A 16,392-nucleotide genomic window follows, 5' to 3' on the forward strand; every position below is an offset into this window, starting at 1 on the left:
CATTCTTATGAAGGTGGGGCAGACCAGCGACTGCCAGAAGGTTCTTGCATGGGTGGAGCCCAAACAGAGGGCGCTGGTCTGTCCTCCCTCGGTCTTAGACATGTCTAGGGAGAATGGGCAGAGCCATGGCCTTTGGTTCCTTTGTTGTTGGAAGCCATGTTGGCAGCTGTTCTTCTTTCACACTGTTTCTTTCCAGCAATAAAGGAAATCGTTTTTTGATGACCTCCCATCTTCCCTTTGTGGGACTATTGATATCTTTGGAAACCAAGTCTCCTCAGCCTTTACAAATCTATAATCCTGGGTGGAACTAGGACTTCAGAAATCTAAGCCTACATATTGGAAATGGGTTTTTTTTTCATAAATTTATTTTATTTTTATTTATTTTTGTCTGCGTTGGGTCTCTGTTGCTGCGTGTGGGCTTTCTCTAGTTGCGGCGAGCGGGGGCTACTCTTTGTTGCAGTGCGTGGGCTTCTCATTGTGGTGGCTTCTCTTGTTGCAGAGCACAGGTTCTAGGCGCGCGGGCTCAGTAGTTGTAGCTCGCAGGCTCTAGAGCACAGGCTCAGTAGTTGTAGCGCACGGGCTTAGTTGCTCCGCGGCATGTGGGATCTTCCCAGACCAGGACTCGAACCCGTGTCTTCTGCATTGGCAGGCGGATTCTTAACCACTGCGCCACCAGGGAAGCCCCTGGAAATGGGGATTTTAATCATTTTATTAGCAGTAGTGACATCATATACTAAATTCATGAGGTTGCTTTCTATGGGGGAAGATATGTCAACTTAATTAAAAAAAAATCTTGCTGGCATTGACTAGCACATCAAACTAGAGTGTGAAAATGGTTTTGAATAATGTTTCAAGATAAAGAGTTCTAGCCAATTTTTTTTTTTCCTTCCAGAAGTCTTTGAGGTATGTTTTTATAGATATTTTAAGGGAAATTTGTCCAAATAGTGCATACCTAAAATAACCAATTTAAGATGTTTTTCCATCCATATTCAAAAAAGAAAGAATATTCTGAAAAGAGAAACTTTTAATTAATTAATTTATTATTTTATGAGGGTTTTAAAGCAGGAGTTTCTCAAAATATAGTCATTGAACCGGCAGCCTCAGCATCACCCGGATCTTGTTAGAGATGCAAATTCTCGGGCTCCCACAGAACCAGAATCTCTGGGATGGGTTCAGCAATCTGTGTTTTGACAGGCCCTGCAGAGAATTGTGATGTGCACTCAAGGTTGAGAACCACTCTTAGGCTGGGGCACAAACGTCTCAGAAGGCTTTTGATGCTAGGAACCTCACATTGGCATCTGTCATCCTGCCTTGCACAAGAATGAAAGCTGGCTTTCATGTTGTATAAAACAGGGGCCTTCTTCTCCAGCTCGGTATCCCCTTCCAGCTCAACCCCGAGTCCATAGTGGACACTCGGCAGCTGGGTGCCATGAATGAGGGCGTGGAGAACGGAACGGGGAGTTCAGAGGAGTGAACGGAGTGGATGGAGAGGGGAATCTGGTGATCAGGCTGGGGCTGAAGTGCACTGCTGGTGGACTTCCCTGGTGGCGCAGTGGTTAAGAATCCGCCTGCCAGTGCAGGGGATATGGGTTCAAGCCCTGGTTCATGAAGATACCACATGCCACGGAGCAACTAAGCCCGTGCGCCACAACTACTGAGCCTGTGCTCTAGAGCCCACGTGCCACAACTGCTGAAGCCCGTGCACCTAGAGCCCGTGCTCCGCAACAAGAGAAGCCACCGCAGTGAGAAGCCTGCGCACCGCAACGAAGAGTAGCCCCCGCTCGCCGCAACTAGAGAAAAGCCCATGCACAGCAACGAACACCCAATGCAGCCAAAAATAATTAATTAATTAATTTCTTAAAAAAAGAAATGCGCTGCTGGATTATGACAACAGAGTCCGCAAACCCCGAGAAGGTGCTGGTTCTCCCAACATGGAAACCGAAAACTTGAAAAACCCATACAAAAGCCTGAAGGACGTGCACCTCAGTTCTGCTTTCTCCTTGATCAGTATGTCGAAGCTCTTAAAAATAAGGAATAAATCATCCTTCTCACGTTTTCTGGCCCCTGCCTTGCTGAAGGGCTGACCGCGTACCTAGTCTGAAGTCTGAAGCAGCCCTGAACGTCAGACACACACTGTTCCTCATTTTAAATGGCCTTGAAAAGACACGTGGCATTCCACAGCCCTCTTCTGTTCCCAGAGTAGTTGTGAGGCTGAGAGGCGGGCCAGCCTGTGTTACCTGACGATGCTCACGTCCCCCCACCCTGTAGTGTGTGCCCCGTGAAAGTGGGTGAAAGTGGAGCTTGTGGTTTTCCAACTGTTGGTCTCTGGTCCACCTGAGCTCCTGTCACCCTGTACGGCGTTGTGAGCATCTGATCCTCATGGGGTGACAGGGAGACCCATGCAGGGAGTGGGGCGGCAGCCGGGGCTGTGGTCCAGCCTTTCTGAATTAGTAGTGGTGCAGTGTTTGATGGGGCATCCGGTCATCACTCAGGGCAACCATAGTGAGGTTTATACCTCCATGTTGAGGTTTATGCCTTGACTTGTGATTTTCCCGGCTGTGGGAGTGGAAATTGTGAGCGTGATGAATGCTATCTCTTGAAACCTTCTACTTCCTTCAGAAAGGGTAGATTATCTGTAAGAATTCAATAGTAAATATACAGAATAATTTTTTTTCCCTCTGAATAAGGGAAGGAGGGAGAGAGATCAGAAGTGGACAATCTAGTGCCTTCTCTTTGGAGACCTGGATTTCACTCGGCTGTAGACCTTAATAAAAGGTACTTGCTAGTTTCATTCTTAGCCCAGATAGTGTTTGCCAACGCCAACCCATTTGTTATGGTCAGGAGTCAGTTCTACAAAGGAGAAAATACAGTGTGATGCTTTCAGAACCAAGTCGTGCATATCGGTGGCCACACCTAGCATGGGTGGGTAATGGGTTCTGAAACCTGGTCAGTATTGGTGTCAGTGTCGTAATTTCAGTTCAGTGGCTGTTCATCGTCCTTAGCCAACTCCCTTGGTGTTGAGGGGCTTTGATGCACTACTTTCTAGGGTGCATGCCAATCCTTTTTAAAAGCCACCCCTTTGGTGGCAAAATCATTACTGTAGAAGAAGGAAATTTTAGGTTGTTTCTAGGTGTGACTATAGGGTCCCACTAACACACTGAGGACCTGTGACCAAGTCATTACTGCAGCTTGGCCTTGAGGTTTAGACTTGGAGACCCAGTGCCCTGTGTCTAGTCCATTACCTTTTAGAGGAAATTGTTATGTGTTTTTAAAGTGGTTATAAGCCAAGGGCACACTCTTGTTATTTATTTTCTTTTTTTTATTGTGGTCAAGGGCACATTTTTAAAAAACTCTCAATCATGTCTGGGACTTTAGCTACAGTTACCGGAAGACAAAGTAGGTTCTGGCTCCGTCAGCTCCCTGATTCCTGAGAAAGTCATAGCCCACTTTGTGCATCAGTTGAAGATGAGGATGGGAGGGGGAGGGGAAGGTGGGGACTCATATAAGGTGTCTATCGCTAAATGGGGAGAGATTCTGGAAACTAAAGGAGAAATTCGAATTAACTAAGGGATAAGATCAAACATCCCAGAGAGGCAAGAATCACATGTATGTAATACAAGTTTCTTGGAGAGAGCAACTGCTATTGAAAGGAGAGAGATTTGTATCACTCTGAGAGGGTGATTATATTTGAGATTTGAAATATATACTGCTGGATTCCACTTGCAGGTTCTCAGAATTTTTCTTCCTTTTTTTTTTTTTTTTTTTACTGTAGTGAATACACATAAAATAAGATTTTATCATTATAGCCATTTCTAAGTGTACAATTCTGTGGTTTAAGTACATTTGCAACGTTCACAGCTATCGTCACTTTCAATTTCTTTTTCATTAGCACAAACAGAAATTCTTTTTCCCTGGTTTTGTAAATAAAGTTTTATTGGTACACAGCCATGCCCATTTATTTATGTGCTGTCTCCGTTGGCTTTGCACTATAGCAGGGGTCCCCAAGCCACGGGCTGCTGACCGTGCCATCAGTGATCTGGTAAGAACCGGGCCACACGGCAGGAGGTGAGCGGTGGGCGGGCGGGCGAGCGAAGCTTCATCTGGCTCCGCATTGCTCTCCATCGCTCACATTACCACCTGAACCATCCCCCCATCACTCGCATGACTGCCTGAACCAGACCTCCCCACCCCCAGTCCGTGGAAAAATTGTCTTCCATGAAACCCATCCCTGGTGCCAAAAAGGCTGGGGACCACTGCACTATAGTATCAGACTTGAGTAGTTGTAACAGAGACCCTGTGGCCTGCTGGCCTAAGATATTGACTATTCAGCTCTTTATAGAAAAACAAACAGAAATTCTATACACACTAAACAATATCTTTCCATCCCCACCTCCTCCAGGTCCTGGCAACCCCCCTTGTACTTCTGTCTCTATGAATCTGATTGTTCTAGGTACCTCATATAAGTGGAATCATACAGTATTTGTCCTTTTGTGTTTGGCTTATTTCACTTAGCAAATGTCCTCAAGGTTCATCCGTGTTGTAGTATGTGCCAGAATTTCCTTCCTTTTTAAGGCTGAATAATATTCCACTGTATGTACAGACCCCATTTCGTTTATCCATTCATCCGTCAGTGGACATTTGGGTGCTTCCACCTTTGTCTGCTGTGAACTTGAGTGTACAGGTGGCTGTTTGAGTCCCAGCTTTCAATTCCATTTTTCCCTTTAATATACTCTTAAGAACTGGCAAAATTTGAAAAGTAGGGCAAAGATGGCCATAAATTTAGTCCTTGGTGACAATAAGTGGCACCTGGTGACCTGACAGTGCCACAGAAGTTTTCTCATCCTATAAACCTAATTAAATTAACAGTCCAGTTGGCCAAACTCACATGCACTTAAACCAGACAATTTCTGAAAAAGCTCATTAGCTGCAATCTTGGGTGCTCCACCAGCTGATGGAATGTTTTCCCCTGGGTTTTTCAATAATTAGACAGGAAAGGTCTTTCCAACTTTAGACCTCAAATGGAAGATTTTTGTCTTGTTTGCCAAGGCAACGGTTTTCATGCCATTGGTTAAAATATGCAGAAATCAACCTTTAAAATTTTATGATGCAGTGGCCTAAGATTTCAGTGTCATTAAACCTCAACTCTCAGGAAAGACACAGGTTTTAGGGAAAATTTTCTGTCGTAATGTTACTATTGCTTTCCATCATTTAAGTTTCTTATTTCAGTTCTAAAAAATTTAGACCTTAGAGGAACACATTGAACTCTTCTGTGTTTTTAAGTTGTGCAGAATGAGATGAGCATGGTCAATGAAATCCAGGATGTAAGACAGATGACCCTCCTGTGACAGCTGGGGACACTAACTTGCAGAAGTTCACACAACTCACACTCAACATGAATCCTCAGAGGGGAAGAGGGTAGGCAGTTGACTTATAACTTAGGTCCCAGATTCTTCTTTGAGGAGCATAACAAACCAAGAAGAATCCAGACCCTCCGTATCTATTTGTATTAGTCAGTTTCTCCTCCACCCTCTCCAGAAAGCCGACTGTTGTTCTTAATTTGTCTGTATACCAGCAGACGCATGGTTTATAATAAACTTGTTCTTAGCTTACACTAAGGAGGAGCCTTATTATTTTCCAGGGCTTCTCTGTATCTATAGTCATTTTGAAATTACTACCTAATTTGAAAATGGACAGAGACACATTGCCGGGAATGTAGTTGGTTAACAAATATTGATAGACGTCCAGCATTTGTGATTAATTAGCAGAGTATCCGTTTGTCTTTGTGTTCTTTGTTGTGTGTGTGTGTGTGTGTGTGTGTATGTGTGTGTGTCTACGTACGTACATATATATTCATGTCCCATTTATGCATTTATATTTATATTATTTTGTATCATGCCTCCTCAGGACTTGGGCTTCCCTTTGTTCCCTCAGATTCCTAGTCCTGACCCTAATCTAAATTCTCAACCTCTTCACATAACACTCATGACATCTCCCATCTCAACTGAACCTGTTTTTCTTAGAGCTGTAGTTTCCCTCACTTCTCTGTATGTAGGTGGCTGGTTTCTCCATAGCCCAGGGATCGCCGGACACTCTGGCCCTCCGTTGCCTCTTCCATCCTGTGCAAAACCGTTTCTCTTGAGACCCCTGCCACCTGACTAAATCCCCATTCTGTCTGCTCTCCCTGCTGGTTTCATCTACCGACCTCCAGGCCCCTCTGGCCATCACCTTCCAGTCTGTGCACTTGAATGTGCTAGCTGGCCCCTGTGCATCCCCCATCCTTGTCCTCCTGACTGCAGTGATGTTCAACCCCGCTCTACTTCAGCAGGGGTCCCTTGGATCCTGCCATCACAGGGAAGGATTTAAACTCCGAAGTCCCACTCAGTGAGGGTTCATATCCTTCCAGCTTTCTTTTTCTTTCGCTGCACACAGTCTCCAAACCCATTCTCCAGTCTTTTCTCCATATGCTTATTTATTTAACAAATGTTGATCGAGACACTTTGCTAGCTCCTGGGAATTTAATGATGAGTAAAAATGGATATGCACCCTGTGTTCGTAGAATTTGCAGTCCAGTAGAGGAGGGAGGAATTAATCAAACGATTACACAAAGAAACATAAAATTGCTCCTGTGCTAAGTGCCACAAGGTACAGACTGTGCTCATGGGGGACTTTCCTATATTATGTGGGCAGGGAAGTGATGGTGGAGTTGAGATCTGAAGGATGGATAGTCTATGAGGGGGAGTAAGTCTTCCAGGAGGAAGGAAGTGCTTGTGCAAAAGCCCTGTGGTTGGGTGGTTGGGGGGGTGTGCACACGGTAAATAAGAACTGAAATTTCCATTAATTGGCGTCTAGAGAGGGAGAAAGTGTGAGATAAAGCCAGAGAGGAGGAAAAAGGCCAGAGTTTTCAGGGTCTTCTAAGTTGTGTCAGGGATGTTTTTCTTTTTACCAAAAGCCATGGAAATCATTTGCAGCAATTGAGGGGGGGGGGGGCCCTCGCCATTTTATATCACGTGTCCTGAAAATCCAGTCCATTCTACACTGAGTATGGCTTTATAGTATTGCATTTTTGGAAACACCAGATTTGAATGCCCACAAAATCACAGGCATTTTTACTAGGCTTCCTTACATTTGAATAAAGCACAGTTTTACTCTTATCTGGAAGTCCCATGTATTTTATTTTAATGCTATAATTCTAAATACCGACTGCTGAAAGCTCCTTTTTCTCCTTCCTTTCTTTCATCTTGAATACATCTGCACTTCAACTACTGTTTGGAGTCTTGGTTTCCAGTGAATCCACTTATGGCATTTTTGTGTAAGCACTTAACGTAAGTCAAATGTAATGCACCAGAATGTGAGGTTGGAAACTTAGGGGACATTTGGCTGTTTAAATGGCACTGTCAAAATATTGGTTTTATACTTTAGAAATCTTTTGTTATTTAGGATACCAAAAATACCTTTTTTGGTAGCAAGATTATGTCTTCTCCTACTGAGAACAGCTAATAGTTCAGGGATGAGAAAAACATACTACTAATCTTGCCATATAGTGAAGAAAAAGAAATCCTTTCCCTTTTCCCTTGAGAAAAGATTGAGACTCATTGTGAGCTTCTCGGGGTAAAACTGGCAGAAACACATAGGTTTTTTAGAGAATCACCGAGGTAGGAGGAGAGGGGGCTGTGTCAGACCACCACTCAGTGCCCTGTAGCGATGGCAGAGTTGAGGCACAGACTCAGGAGGCAGCAGCTGGTGGGTCTAGGTTTTTAGTTTTGTGGGATGAAAAGCTACAGGGGCAACTAACTGCGCTACTGGGAACGCAGACTCTGAATCCGAGTGTCCATGGAGTCCATGCTTGTGATTTTATGAAAGAAGCAAGCCTCTCTGACACAGATCAGTGACACACGCTATTGCCATCATGCTGAATTATAATTATGCAGAAGTGGCATACAGTTGGCATAAAAGAGCTCTGCCTTTTCAAGCCAAACATTTTTCATCTTTCACTGTCTACAGTAACCTGTCAAGGTCCCCATTGGAAAAGCATCTGTTCTAATCCCACCATTTCACAGATTGGGAAACTGAGTCCCAGAGACATTATGTGATGTGCTCAAGAGCATGCTGCTTATCGGGGCAGAGTTGAGATTCACACCCAGGCGGGCCTCCCTACTGGAGTCCTACGTTCTCCCCGCCACGTGCCAGCTACCCCATGCACCTGGTGTCTGCCCTTCCCTGGACCAGCCAAGTGGACCTGGAGCATCAGGAATTCTCCCTTCCTCCTCCTTGGTTTTTCCATTCTCCTCTTCCTCTTCCCCCGTGGGAGTTTGCAACTGCGGTGGTGTTACTTCTAGGCCCCCTCCTTCCTTGGACTTCGCAGAAGTGTCTATTTATTTGTGTAGCATTTATAAAATTCACAAGGACTCCTGAGTAATTTCAACTTCTGGATTCCATGCTAGTTGAGGGCAAAGATCAGGCCTGACTTAGCTATTTCAGTTTTCTATTTCCCTCTCTCTCCCTCTGCACCTCAAGCAGAGGAGTTCAATAAAGGTTGATTGTAGAGTTGTTAAATTTGCCAGACCAAACATTATAATTTGGATGCTGGAATGATGTTATCTCTCATAAACAAACCGTCCCCAGATTGTTTGGCCTTGGGAGTCCTCATGTCTTTTTTTTTATATAGTGAATTTTATTGTGTATAAATTATACCTCAATAAAAAAAAGTAATGTGCCTTTGGGATCCTATATCGAAAATTGTTCATTTTCTGAGGGGTCGCTGCTGCCAGTAGCTGGCTAGGCCCTGATCAAGCATGCAGAATCATTAACTAGGGTCATTTGTTCTGCGGTGAGCTGAGTAGAATATGTAAAACCTGCTCAGGAGAGAATTAATTCATCCTCCTCTCTGTATTTTTTAGAGTACTCCTAGCACGATTCTCAAAGTGTGCAGGCCTCATACATATGTTCTAATGGGCTAATCGTTAAGGCGACATTTGTAAATTAATCTCTGACTTGAGCTAAGTGGTTTTCTCTAATGGGTTTAATTCAGTGACTCCCATTCTTGGCCACACATCAGATTCACTGGAGGAGCTTATTAAAAATAGAGATATGCGGCCTCCCCCTCACCCCAGTTCTCAATGATCTGGTCCCCCGGTGAGGTGTGAGGGCTTTTAAGGAAAGCTCCTCAGGTGATAGGACTTGAGTGGCAGCAACCTTTGTGACCCTCTGCTCCAAATCCATGTCTGAAGGCCCACGTAGCCTTATGTGTGGGTTTGAAAGCATTTGAGCCTAAACCCGAAGGCTTGAAACCAGGTTCTAGAACAGGCAGTATCTCTGAAGAGCCAGCTTTCCGGATTCATTCACCCCCATATCGCATCAATGGATCTGTCTTTTCCTTGGGGAGCTTCAGTGACCTGAGGGAGGATATTCTGTGCTTCGCCATACTGTTTTGCATTTTTCTGAACTTTCCAAGACATCTGGAAGGTTTTCAGGGTCTACTCGAATTTCCATCGTGAAGATGGCTGTGGCTTTCTCCTCTCTGCTCACCACGTATCATCAGACTTTTATTTTTATATAATTTTCCTGCTTTTACAATTTTTTATTATTTATTTATTTTTTTGGCCGCCCAGCATGTGGGTCTTAGTTTCCCCAACCAGGGATGGAACCTGCGCCCCTGCATTGGAAGCATACAGTCTTCCCACTGGTCTGCTAGGGAAATCCCGTATCATCAGACTTCTTGTGTCAGGTGCTGGGGACAGGCATTCTTTTAGTATACTGTGTGTGTGTGTGTGTGTCTGTGTACCTAGCATTCTTCTGTAGAAACACATGTCATGTTTGTTCTTGGAGTTTTGAAAATAGATGACTCACGGGCACCATTGTTCCAATGGCATTTATCAAACTGCTTTTGTTTTTAGGAATCTGGCACTCTGTAAATATCACTCAGGACTCACTACCACCACACAGCATATGGGTGTTTGCAGTAAACCTAAGAATATGGCAGTTAGCACTACGCAAGGTAGCCAAGGTGATTTGGTGAATCCAGACTATGAAGAGTTAGGAAGGCTGGCCGGGCTCTCGTGACAGGCACAAGGTGTGCTGAGAGGGACTGCTCACCTCATCCCTTGTGTCAGACTGTGTCCACACACTCTCGTTTGCGACAGTACTTTGTAAAGTGCTTGGTCATTGTTAGGGGTGTTCTGCGACTCAGCTGCTAGAGGGCGAGTGTTTCCCGGTCTCTTTTCTTGGTCTCATCTTACCATGTCCCTTGGGCTGCATTGCCCCTGGTCCCTGGGACTGTAGTTGCTCACGGAAGGATTCCCAGTGGCCCTCCCCCTTAATGAAGGGATATTAGAGTAGCCATAACACGTCGGAAGAAGGGACACTTTGAGAAGGAATTGGCTGTTGAGACAAGAACCTCTGTCATTCCCGCCCTTCCCTAGCTCCTCCATTTATGTATGTCCCATCTAGTCCGTATCTTACTATATATTGACTCTACCTGTACCCTACAATTGAGCACTAATTGCATAATAGCATAGGACTCATCTATGTAAGGGTTACTGCAGAAAAAGAGCATATTTTATGACTCCAAGTGGATTTCTTCCTTTTGTTTTTCCTAGGGCCTTGTGCATAGCAAATGTGAAATACTTAGGTGATTATTTGGGGTGCTCTGTAATGTAACCATTACCGCTTAGGCTAAAATCTAATCAGTTTGTATAGTTGAACTGAAGTTTTTCATTTTCAGAGTAGGGTTCTCAGACAGTGGGGTGTTTGCCAGAGAGATAGAGATGAGAGATGCAAGATGAGAGAGAACTAGCCCTTTGCTAGGGCCCTGTAGAAGATTCATCTCTGTTGGATTCCTATTTTCATGGCCATATCCAAAGGATTGATTCATTATCTTCAGCACCTGGATCCGAGTTGACAATGTAATCAAGCCTGACATGATAAAGAGGCATTTAGCAAGTTTAAAAATCGCATGCATGGTGGCCTCGATACTGAGAAGCAGATCCTCCCCCCCCCTCCCATTGATCATTTCGTGTCTGGAGGCAGGTGGGTGGGGGATGAGGATGGGACAGTTTGGACACCCTGTACCTCATTGAGAGTCTTCCAGCTGAACGTGTGGACCCAAGAATAGGTCCACTCCTCAGAATCTTCAGCTCCTGGGAACTGTGGAGTCATATTCCTCCTGGGTTTTTCTTCCTCCCTTATCCTGTCAGAGCGATGCTGATATTTGACTTTGCATCTGAAGAGGAGAGCAAGAGTCCTCCCCACCACCCGCCCCCCCCCCCCCACCCCCTCCCCCCTCACCGGCTGATTCGCTTAAATAAGCTGCACATTACTCCCCATCACAGAGGCAGCTGGGACACATTAGTGTCAGCTACTTTGTCCCCTCCGATGCTGGGAAATCATCATCATTGCAGGAGAGCTTAGATTTTTGAGCCCGTTTCAGAATGATGCAGATATGGTGTACAAGAACTTTTTCCCTTTCCTTTCCCTTTCTCTCCTCCCCTTTCCCCCATCCTCTCCCCCCCTTTCCCCCATCCTCTCCCCTCATCTTCTCTCTAGCTTTAATGGTCTAGGCCCGCACAGCCCGCTCTGAGAGAAGCTCTGCACTCACGATGCACATACACACACACAGAGCCAAATTGACAGAGATTAGTCTTGCATCAGCTGTTTATGAATGAAGAAGAGGTCCTTCCCCTCTGATCTGGCCACACCCCTTCTCTTTGCAGCGTTTTGAGAATGAGGTCAGGGCCCGGATCTAACTGCTTATGTCTCAGAAATAGCAGCACAGATCAAAATTAATCTTAAGCTACTTGATTTGCTGCCTCATTCAGATAATAGAGGGAAAAGCAGAGGCCTGTTGATGTTTTTGTTTGTTTTTGTGTATAACTTTGCAAGAAATGAATGAATGAATGAATGAATGAGTGAGTGCATGTGTGAGGAGAGAGACTGAGGTGGGCCTGCCAGGGGGATTAGCCCTGGGCCGAGGGTAATTACTGACAGACTGCAGGAGTTTCCTTGGATTCAGCTGGAGCCCGTTTCAGTTTTTAACACAAAATGGAAGAATAAAATCAGCCCAGGGGGTGTATTGTTTTAACACTTCCTTCCATAAGGGGAATTCATCAGATGCTATGAAACCACATATTCCTCTTATAATATCCACTTGTTTCAACTGTCAGTTGTCTGCTTCGTAACCCACCATCCATGGAATGGATGTAGCTTCATGGAATTTTGTAATGTTTTAAGTGAATACATATGCAGAGTTCATTTTCTATCAGCCCATTTGGCTCATGTGCATGTGAACATACACACACACACGACTCCATCATGCCTAATCGTCACATAAATCGGGATTCACCTCTATCCACCAGCCGATGCCACAGGGATGTCAGTTTGAAGATATGCCGAAGAGGCTGACACTTCTCACACCCTTCACCCTGCAGCCCCTTTAGGATATTAGCACGTCTACTAGATATTTATTGCCCCCCGGCATTATGTGTGACGGCGGTGTTTATTTTCTGTTCTCAGGCTTCATTGTTGGCTCTTGGCGTCTTTTCTATTTTTGTACGTCCTTTTAGTTGCACTCCTAGCCTCCTCTGTGAAGGAGTAAAGAAAGAAATTAGAGTGTGGAGTGAGGACAGAAGTGTCAGCGTCGGCCTCATCTGCTGCATATTCGTTTGATGGACTTTACTGTGGCAGGTATCCTTTGAAGGAGATGCCAAAACTGTCTTTTGTATCAGTGGTGATTAATTTTGAGTGAAGAGTGTAAAGAAGAAGAACATTGTCATATACCTGGCCAGTCGTCTTACCTAATTTGGCTTCCTGCGCCTAAACTGTCTCCAGAATACCCGAGAAGTAGCACAACCACATGCACACACACGCATTCATGCAATGAACATAAATATGCATACGTACGCATATATGGACATTTATACAGACACCAAATTTGTGCTTTTTGATTAATATTTCTTGTATAGAAACTGAAAGTAAATTAGTGTTTGTTTAGGGTCGGTGGTAGGAACAGGTATTAGCTGTTAATGGGCAGGAGGGATTTTTCTGGGGTGATGAAAATGTTCTGAAAGTAGATTACACTGCTGGTTGCACAACTTGATAAACTTACTCAAAGTCATTGATTGAATTGTACACTTAAAATGGGTGAATTTATGATATGTAAATTATACCTCAGCAAACCTGTTAAAAATTGATGTCCCTGTCTCTGAGTTCCTTTGGGGCCTAGGTTACATATAATATGAAAAATTGTATCACTGCAATTTTTTTACCTGCTTTTTTCCCACTGAAGTGTGTTGACTTCAGCAGCAGAGAAGCTGGACCCTGAGATAACAGGGCCAGATAAAACCCCAGTGCCCAGGGATACAAAAGTCTGCCCTGACCCCTGTTGGCCAGCAGTGAGGTTGCTATCCACTGCGAGGTGAGGAGCCATGAGCAGGGTAGTATGTGGGCGCAGCAAGGGGACGACATTGCCAAGCAGGTCCCTGAAAACACCATGTTCCGAGCTGCAGCTGCATGTGTCCAAAAAATAAATAAGTAAACTTCCCAGCATTCACCTCTTAACTGATGGTGTTTTTCTCTTCTTTTGCAGGTTGTCTTAGTCTTTGCTCTCAGCATTGGTGCACTTGTAATATACTTCATAGATTCGTCAAAGTGAGTATTTAAATACGTTGTCTTGCCCTCTTTTCTAAAACCATCATGAGCCTTTACATTGATCAGTTGATTTACTTTAACACCAACCTTTGCAAGAGCCTCCTGAGTGTGGAAGACTTTTGGAGGAAGGAGGGCTGTCTGTGCGGATTTTCTGAAGGGGAAAGCAAGCTCTCATGAGGAAGACTACTTTGATTATGCTGGCCTAGGAGGGTGGGAGAGGAATCTGAGGTCATCAAACCTTTTCCCTGGGTATTACTGATTTTCAAATAGCTGTTTCCTGGTGCAGTATTTGCACTGAAGATGTCAAGAGGTCAAGAGGGCTCTGATGTGAATTTGCAACCTCTGAGAGAGTCATGTTGTCCAGTCAGTGAGGGTCTGAGCCATTCTTGCCGTGGTGGTAGGATCCTTTTCTTGTGAGGGTTTCCAAAGCTCTACTCTTATTGGAGGTCAGCATAGAAAGCCTGATGCTATCCTTTGTGCCTGCCAACTGAATATTCAGCTGAAGCATCACTGGCTGGTGCTTCTTGACTTGTGAAGGCAAGGAGATGGGATGGAGGAGTTTGTGATGACTCCCAGAGGTAGAGGCCCATGGCCATCTGAGATTTCCTATAGTGGACACTCGTGCAGACCCCTGGGGTGCCAGCTGAGTGAGCTGGTGCTCTGGGTGAGTCTGGGTTGGGGTCCATCTGAGCCATGGACAGAAAAGGCTTTGAAGGAGGCAGAAGGGGGCACTGAGCAGAGCTGCTAGGTGGCAGCCAGTTCTGCCCTGGTTCCTGCATGTGTCACCCCCTCGATACATCATTTGTTCCAAATGTTCTGTCGCAAGCTTGAAGTTGACAGCATTTGGGAAACTGGAGCTGACTGGTCTGACTCCTTGCTGTGGGGACATGCACCTGACACCTGGATGGTGGCCTTGAGCTCTTTGCCTACATCATCCACTGTAAGAGTGTTTTTGATTCCCTGAACTCTCACCCTGGTACACCTGGATGCTGGAGTTTGATCTGAGGAAACCTGCTTGGTATCCCTGTTGGCTCAGAGCCTGGTGTGTCTGAATTTTGAGCTTAGTGTTCTTTTTCTGTGGCTCTTTTTCTGTAGTAATTTCATGCATGCCTAAACTCTGAATTTCTCAGAGTTACTGGTCACCAGCCAAAGGATTTTGTGCATTTGGGTGTTGAGCCAAAATCATGCCAAGGAAAATAAAGACAACATCATCGCCTGTCTTTGGGAACCAGCCACATCTAGAATATCAGCGGTCCTTCAGCCCATCCCCATGCACGAGGCTGGGCTGCCCTTGCCCATCTCAGGTGGAGGGGCCTTTAAAAGTCCTCCAGGAGTTGAGATTCCACGCCCTCTTCCATCAGCTCTTCCTGGCCGAGAAAGAGAAGAGTTTTTTTAAGTTTGGAAAACTCCAATTGGTATGTCATTGAAGGTAAGCCCCATTTAAATATCTCCTCTTAATAATTCTCGATCATATTTGAATTGAACCAAAGATCTTTTAAAGCTCCTGGTCTTACTTCTGCATTTTCTCCCCAGGGGTGAGGAGTATTCTCACAAGTCATGGGGTGCGTACCCTGCCAACTTCTGTGCCGGGGCTCAGAAAGTAGTTTCCAGCATGCAGTCTGTGAGCCCCAGCAGGCATACCCTCACGTGGAGGTGAGTGTGGTGATCGGCCAGAAGGACAGATGCCTTGGCGCCTTCTTTCCTTGTCTCTTCCTTTTTGCTCCTCTGTATTTCTCAGAAATAAAATGCTCTTATAAGATGGATTTGAACTGTGTCCTTTTTTTTTTACAGTCTCTACTATGGGGCAGTCTTTTGCTCTGTAGTTCTCGGTGTTCTCAACTCCACATGAAAGGAGGGAAAGGAATAGAATCTCCCAAGGCAAGACCTTCTTCCCTGGATGTCCTGCACCACTTCAGTGTCCTTTGGATTTAGTTATGATTCTGCTGAGCCTGGGAAAGCCAGTACTGGGAACCCTCTCTGGTTCTGGTTTCTTTTATGGACTTGCAAAGAGTCTATTCTAAGGATGGACCTTCGGTCCTGTGCTCAGCTTTTCCCAGCAGAAATGCCAAGAATCTTAGAACCAAGACTGTCCTCACTCTCCCTGGGGACTATTTGAGCCTCATCCTAACCTCAGTCTTTCTTCTCTTGTCACTAAACTGAGTGGTTTGGCATAGTGAGCCTTTTTGTTTATAAGAAGATCTTACGTTTATTTGTGTAGCCCTTTCTACTTTTCATTGGAATTACTACATTGGGTTCTGAGGTCAAACCCCAGGAGTTTGTCCTATGGGGGAACTCATCAGCATAGTCAGTACCAAGGGTCTACTATCTTCCTGGGGAAAGCCAGTAAGGATGCTTACTGTGTAAGTAAGGGGATGAATTAAAGTAGAATCTAAAAGTTACCTCCACGATAAGCCATAGATTCATTCCCAGGAATGAAAAAAGAGCTCATTAGATAAATTATAATCAAGCATAGTAAACAAGATAAGAAGTTCTATCCACATATAAGATGCAAATGAAAAGCGGGAAGAAAGCAGAATGTAAATTCTTAAAATTCATCCCTCCCTTTCATTCAAAACTGTCACTGGTTTTACACACTCGTGGTTTGGCTGGCCATCTGGGCATCTTGGAAAGAGAGCTTCAAACGTCTCTTGGAAGTTACGCTAAATCATCACCCTGGAAAAAAGTACCTAGTATTCTTCAGATGAATTTTAGTTAGTATTTATACTCTTCAAATAAATAAATCAAAAGACA

The 16,392-nt window shown here is 44.8% G+C and overlaps 1 protein-coding gene across 15 annotated transcripts in view; it reads left to right on the top strand.

The window, feature by feature from the left end:
• Positions 1 to 16,392, top strand: part of KCNMA1 (potassium calcium-activated channel subfamily M alpha 1) — a 786,057-nt gene that overhangs the window by 390,854 nt on the left and 378,811 nt on the right. For 14 of the 15 annotated variants that reach the window (XM_059899168.1, XM_059899171.1, XM_059899175.1 and 11 more), the window contains one exon: positions 13,580 to 13,641. In XM_059899168.1, the coding sequence (XP_059755151.1) occupies positions 13,580 to 13,641 (62 nt within the window). Of the gene's footprint in view, positions 1 to 13,579; positions 13,642 to 14,736; positions 15,071 to 15,174; positions 15,405 to 16,392 lie in introns of those variants that run through there. The other variant, XR_009497872.1, reaches the window with a different exon arrangement.

Source organism: Balaenoptera ricei, chromosome 16, assembly GCF_028023285.1.
Source record: "Balaenoptera ricei isolate mBalRic1 chromosome 16, mBalRic1.hap2, whole genome shotgun sequence".
Taxonomy (NCBI): Eukaryota; Metazoa; Chordata; class Mammalia; order Artiodactyla; family Balaenopteridae; genus Balaenoptera; species Balaenoptera ricei.